The 6,780-nt window shown below is 49.0% G+C and overlaps 1 protein-coding gene across 1 annotated transcript in view; it reads left to right on the forward strand.

Annotated features, from left to right (window-relative positions):
- ANKDD1A (ankyrin repeat and death domain containing 1A) overlaps positions 1-3,554 on the forward strand; it is a 40,632-nt gene extending 37,078 nt beyond the window's left edge. Inside the window, exons 14-15 of the mRNA XM_037054123.1 lie at positions 816-947; positions 1,958-3,554. Coding sequence (XP_036910018.1) covers positions 816-947; positions 1,958-2,019 — 194 coding nt within the window. The 3' untranslated portion in view covers positions 2,020-3,554. The remainder of the gene's footprint in view (positions 1-815; positions 948-1,957) is intronic.
- Positions 3,555-6,780: the final 3,226 nt, after the last annotated feature.

Genomic DNA, 6,780 nt, shown 5'->3' on the forward strand with positions numbered 1-6,780 from the left:
TGAGGAAGTGCATGCTCAGGGTACCCGGAGGGCCAGAAGGTCAGAGGACACTGTGAAAGGACGGACCTAGACCCCATTGCTGTGCCCGAGTGTGGGTGTCCCCAGATGGAAGAGCAGACCTAGTTACAGAGTTTAATAACAAGTTAACCCCACCAGCGGCACTGAAGAGCATGAACACTTATTTTCCAAACGTGGTTGTGTGTTGGCGTCACCTGGGAAGCATTAACACCCAGTCAGTGCTTAGGCTATGCCCAGACCCAAGTTTTTCAGAATCTCTGGGGGTGGGTGGGGGAAAGACCCAGGTGTCAGTATTTTTTAAAGCTTCCCAGGCGTTCCCAATGGGCACTTTGGGTTGCGAACCCCTGGTGCAGGGGAAAGAACACGGCCAGCTGTCCCTGAGTGGGTGGTCTTCTCGTCTGTAGAACAGGGCCACTAGCACGCGAGGCAGATTGTCCTGAGCAGCCAAAGATGGAGCGTGCCGTCATGAGCATCACGATGTCACAATGAGAGCCAATCATTTCTCTCTTAAAAGTGACACCAACAGCATGCATGGCAGATGCTTAGGAGAAAGCCTGGGTGTGAGGAGGTTCAAGGGTCCCCAACACAAAACCTCCACCTCCATCCCATCTGAGGCCGCTCTGACCATCCCCCAACCTCTGTCCCCAGCTCTGGGCTGAACTCTGCTAGAGCCCATAGGGCCTGGTGTTCAGGAGGCAGTACAGGGCAGTGTAGACACGTGCTGAGGCCTGGCTCATGCTAAGTGGGTGAGGCTGGCCCTTTCTCCCTTTCTCTTTCTTCTCCTTCATGGTCCTCAGGCACCAAGAGCTACCAGGAGCATGGCCATCGGATGCTGCTCATCTGGCTGCATGGTGTGGCCACGGTGGGTGAGAATCCCAGCAAAGCGCTCTTTGAGGGCCTCGTGGCCATTGGCAGGAGGGACCTGGCTGGTAAGAGCACCCTCTGCCCAGCTCCTGCTCAGGGTGTAGCTGAGCCCCAGGGTCCGGGCTGCATGGCCCCCACTGGAATGCAGCAGGTCCTTCCAAGGGTTATGCAAACCACAGTGCCAGGGCGCTGGCTCTGAGCTTCCCAGACTCTTGGGCCCAGCCCTGCCTCTTTCTGGAACTCAGGCAGAGCCTTGGGCAAATCACTGTGCCTCCCGGCCCCGGTTTCCCCGTCTAGGCAGAGGGTCTTGGCCCAGGTGACCCCTATGGCATTCACAGGCCCAAAGCCAATGACACTACCATCTCTTCCTCTCCAGGCCTCTACACTTTGATTTTTTTTTCAGTTTGGAAACGGCCTGCAAAGCTCTTTTTCACAAACATTAAGACACAGACCAGAACTGGCTCACTATGAGTCGAACCAGTCAGATCTCAAAACGTCCAAGGCCATCACAACTTTTGAATTCTAGCTATTAAACAAAAAGAATGAAATAAATGAATTTCGTAAGTGAAAAAAAAGAAAGAAGGAAAACAATTGTCAATCCCCAAAGCCTGGCTTGTATGCAAGGCACCCCATGGAACCAGCAGGCAAGAGGGATAAAAGATTCTAGTACTAATCCCTCATGAAAAACAGGGTCAGCTCAGGACAACAAAGCCTTAACCACCATAATGTCCGTTAGCATAGTGTTCATGGGACAGCTGCAGGGTGGGTATCAGGCAGTCACCAACGGTGATGGAGGCTACATTAGCCATGTGGCAATGAGGGAAAACATTGACGGCAAGTTAAGGAGGGCAAAAGGAAAGCCCAGGCACGCTGGCTATTTCACAGCTGCCATAGGCAAGATAGAAAAACAGTCACTGCAGGGTGGAGGAATTGGGCATAACTTTTTCCTTTTCCAAGATGTTAAATAGTATTGTTGCTGCTTCTTTTAACACAAATTCTAGCAGCCAATTAAGCCCTAAAACCTGGGAGGCAGAGCTTAGGCAATGTGAGGCGATAGGAGTCTTGTCTTTTGCAGAAAACATCAGGAAGGAAGCAAGTGCTGACCCGATCACCCCCAGGAAGTGTGCAGCCATGTGACCCGAGGGGCTGGACTTTCAGGAGCCTGGGACCTCAGAGAAGGGGCCACTGAACAGAAGACAAGCACCATTTAAGGGCTTCAAAACAAAACCACTGATAACAAGTTAATAAACCTCCAACTGCTTTCCCTGAACCTCACGGTCAGGCAGGGCCTGTCTCAGGGATTATTGCTGATAATCCCTTCTCACAGGTATGGTCCTTTACACCTCTCAGCTCACTTTCACCTCCATCATCTCAGAACCTCGCCGGGTGCAAGGGGTGTCTTTTCAGCAAGGACAGGGGCTCAGGCTAGACAATCAGCTAATCGAGTGGCGAGGTCAGGCGTCAAACCCAGCATTGCTGTCTCCCCAGGCTGGTGAAATCCATCACTTACAAAATGGACCTCCCTTGACTCGTTCCCTGGCCTTTAGGAATGCCCAGCTTCCTCCACAGTTGCGTCTGTCCCCAAGTCTGTCCGTACACTCGGACAGTTCCAAGAGGCACACAATCTCATTTTTTCCCTCCGATTTTAAGATTTTTAAAAAGTTTTACAACTGTTTTTGGAAATAATTTCAGACGTACAAAAATGTTGCAGAAATAATATGAAGAACATCCAAACACCCTTCACAATGCAGCTCCCCCAAGCATTAACATTTACATAACCAGATTATAATTTCCAAAACCAGGAAGGGAACGCACATGATACTGTCAGCTTCTCTTCAGACCTTATTCAAGCGTGGTCAGTTGAACCACTCATGTCCTTTTTCTGGACCAGGACCCCGTCCAGGATCACACCCAGCATTTAGTCGTCATTCTCCCTTTTCCAGCCCCCCATGAACATGAAGCCTAGCTCTCTGGAGTGGCTCTATTCTACACAGTGTTCCTCGGTGATGGGGGTGTTCCAGACTAATGCTGTGCACTCCCAGGGGGAGGGTCCGACCTTCGGGCATCTCTGCGCCACCTTGGAAGAAGAAGAGCTATCTTGGGCCACAGGTTAAATACATTGTGACACACAGTCACACAAAAAAATCTCATAATGTTTTAGGTAAATTTACGCTTTTGTGTTGGGCCGCATTCACAGGCATTCTGAGCGGCATGTGGTCCAAGAGCTGCAGGTTGGACCCCCTGGGACTCGCCACTGACAAGCTAGCTACCTGAGGCTATGGAGCCCTTGGAATGTGGCAAGTGGGACTGAGGAAATGAGTTTTAAATTTTATTTAATTTTAATTATTTAAAATTTAAATAGGCACCCGTGCAAGTGTCAGCCATATGGGATGGCACAGGCTGGTCTGGCGGTTCACTTTAGGTGACAGGCAAGCACAGGTACTGTGCAGGTCAGCCACACCAATCTGAGCGTGTGGTTCCAGGGAAATGTGGCTTTGGAAGCTGTACCGTTTCACAGCACATAGAGAGCGTCTGTGCTGGAAACCTAGAAATCCTGCCTACGAGCTCTCTCTGTCTAACTCGAGCTCTCTTGCATGTGGCACAGCTGGCAGGGGAGCCCACTTCTTCGAAAAACTCCCCACAAGGTTACGCACTGGCTTGAGTCTTGGGAAGCAGGGAGAACAAAAACTGTTAGAGCTCAAAGGGGTTTCAGCTGTCACGCGTGGCTGGTGGGAGTTCACAAGGGTATAATCCTCTGAAAGGCAACGTGGTGCTCATTACTTACAAAATTACAGACACACCTACCCCCTGACCCAGCAACCCCACGTCTGGGAATTTATCCTACAGATACACCTGCAAACATGTACTAACACTAATGCATGTTAGCACAGGGGAAACTGTACCATGGAGAGGGGTATTCGGGAACTCTGTATTATCTGCTATTGTTTTAGCTCTTTAAAAAATAAAGTCTATTAATAAAACACACACGAACCGAAACTTTTAAAAAGAGAGGCTTTGAAACAAGCCCATTTTACAGGCAGTAACCTATGGTCTGACAGATGTGTCTTGCCTGAGGCTTACAGTTCACCCTTGGCCTCAGAATGCCCCCCAAACCCCACATAACACGCGGCCTGCAGGCCCCGAGGAACCTGCTCTTCTGCACGTGCTGTGTCCAGGTACGAAACGCTCCTCTTCCATCTTCCACTTGGAAAAGGTATTTTGTACCATATGGGACTTAGAACATTTATCTGGATGAATTTTGCACGATGAATTTTGTACTTTTTTTGAGACAAAAATAATGAGTTCTTAAAATAAAATGGAAATGTTGAAATAGCTCTCAAATTCAATACTCGTTTCTTTTGTTTGGGAGATCTAGGGCAAAATTTCAAACCCAAGCTGTTGTGGATTGGTTCTATGTAACCACAGCTGTTCCAACTTGTGATCAGCAGTCAATACTGACCGTCTCCGTGCCAGGCAGTCTGCTGGGAGCCGGGGAGCACTGCTGAGTCGCCCACAGTTCCTGCCCACTGGAAGCTGGTGGTCTGGGCGGCATAGGGGCTTGGACACCAATAATGGAGTATAATGCATTTGGTGCTGTGATGGGAATGTGCAGAGAACTATGGAATTTATTCTTCCTTGGAGAAGGTAAGGGGGAGGAAGGTGAGAGGCTCACAGAGAAGATAGAAGTGGGCAAACAAAGCACATTGCAAGCAAAGAGTAGTCTGTGCCATGGCGCTGAGGTATGGAACCGTATCTGGGGAATGGTGTGGCTGGAACACCATAAGCAATGACAGAGGAGGAGAGACGAGCTGGAGGGGTAGAGGGTGGGCCTTCTCAGCCCTCTGTGAGACTATTCCAGTGGGCACTACGCGCCCCAGAGCTCCGCGCTCTCTGTCAGCCTGTGCCTGATCGGGCCTGTGTCACAAATGCCCAATCCATCTTCCTTTCGCAACTTTCCTTCCTTTGACCCTCAATAAACGTCTTGCATCCCAAGTTTCATCTCAGCATCTGCTTCAGTCCGATGCATGCTGAGGGGTGGGGTGGAAGGGGGGGCTGTGGGGATGGGGGTCCAAGGTGGCTGAGTTCTAGCTGGGAAATCTGAGGAACCAGTGATGCTGGGAACTGAGATGATGGAGTTTGGGAGAGAAAGGGCAGGTCTGAGCAGTGGGGACAAGCATGGCTTTTGCCAGTAGAGTCTGGGGTGCCGGTTAAGACCATTAAGACCACCTGAATAGGTACTCAGAGTGAGCACTCAAAGTCTGCCAGGGCCGGAAATGGCAGTGGTCAGGCTGTAGAGCCAGGGAACAGTTAAAGCTGGGAGGGGGCATGACTCACAAAGGGAGAACAAGAAAAGAAGGTGGAGGGCGGTCCTGGTCCATTGCTGCACCAGGCGAGGGGAGGGGCTGCTGATCACACGCAGAGTGGCCTTGCCCCTTGCCTGCAGGAGTTCCCGTTTTGTTGGGAAGTCAAGACACACACAGTGAAAGCGCAGCAGCCTCAAGGAAGACCCAGTGCCAACAGATAGAAATGGCAAGTCCTGCCTTCATGGTTTAGCAACTGCTTCCATAATTCCCACAGCTGTCAAGTCACAAGGCAGTCAGAGAAGATACTGTGGCCTTTGTGGAATAATCACTGGCTTTAAGACCCAGCGTGGCATGCCAGCTCCAATCCTCACTGCAGGACGCTGAGCTTTCTCTTCACCTGTCTCCTCACCTGTAAAATCAGCTTACTCTGGGTTGTGGTGGGGATGAAACCTTAAAAAGTACTCCACATTCTGAAAACTTGAAGGGAAAGAAGCATACATGCTGATTTTTTTGTCTAAATTGTCCTCAGAGAAACCGAATAGTTAATGAGGGAAACCTGAGTTTTTTGCTTAATAAGCAAACTCCAGTTAATAAATGCAGGCATGATAAAAACAAGAGTATCATCACAGTCCTGTAACCTTAAGGAAGGGATGCTGCCGTGCAGTGATCAGCAATGGCAGCTACACCATCAGGGGAATTTTCCAATGACTGGTTCAGGCTGATGCCTGAAGCCACTGAGAAATCTTAAGAACTCAGACACCAACAGACACGATGTGCCTCCTGAAGTTCCTGACAAGAAGCACCCAAGTCCACCTGTGGAACATTCCTGCCAAAAACAGTGAGCTGGAACCTGATCAAGGAGTTTATGGGAAACACCAGGGACAGAGAAACAAGTTGAACACTGTGAAGCTGCAATCAGCCAAATCCAGACTGTGGTGAATTCTGTAGGGCAAATAAGCCTAGATTCTTTCAACAAATAAATGGTAAGAAAAAAATAGAGGGCAGAGGAATTTATAATTTAAGAGAGATTTAAGAGACATTTCAATCAAATAAAAAGTGTGAACTTTGCATGGAAACTGATGAGAACAAGTCAATCACAAAAGGACATTTATGAGATACTGGTGAATGAGAACATTGACTAATGACATAAGGGGTTGGTGGTGAATTTTTAAGCATGGTAATGGCATTATAATTATTTTATTTCTTTTTAAAAAATATTTTATTTATTTTTAGAGAGAGGGGAAGGAAAGGAGAAAGAGTGGGAGAGAAACATCAATGTGTGGTTGCCTCTTGTGTGTCCCCCACTGGGGACCTGGCCCGCAACCCAGGCATGTGCCCTGACTAGGAATTGAACTGGCGATCCTTTGGTTCGCAGCCCGCGCTCAATCCACTGAGCTACACCAGCCAGGGCTAATTATTTTATTTCTTGAAGGGGTGTATAAAAATACTTGTAAGTGAAAGCACATGGTATCAGAAACTGCATTAAGTAGCCCAGTGACAGGGGCAGGTGTGGAAGCGACGGTGGGTGGGGGGAGATAACACAACTGAGTTGATAATTTTTGGAGCTGGTGATTGGGACATGGTTCATGATATT

Source organism: Sturnira hondurensis, unplaced genomic scaffold (assembly GCF_014824575.4).
Source record: "Sturnira hondurensis isolate 20B ecotype Veracruz unplaced genomic scaffold, ASM1482457v3 Scaffold0008196, whole genome shotgun sequence".
In the NCBI taxonomy this organism is placed as follows: Eukaryota; Metazoa; Chordata; class Mammalia; order Chiroptera; family Phyllostomidae; genus Sturnira; species Sturnira hondurensis.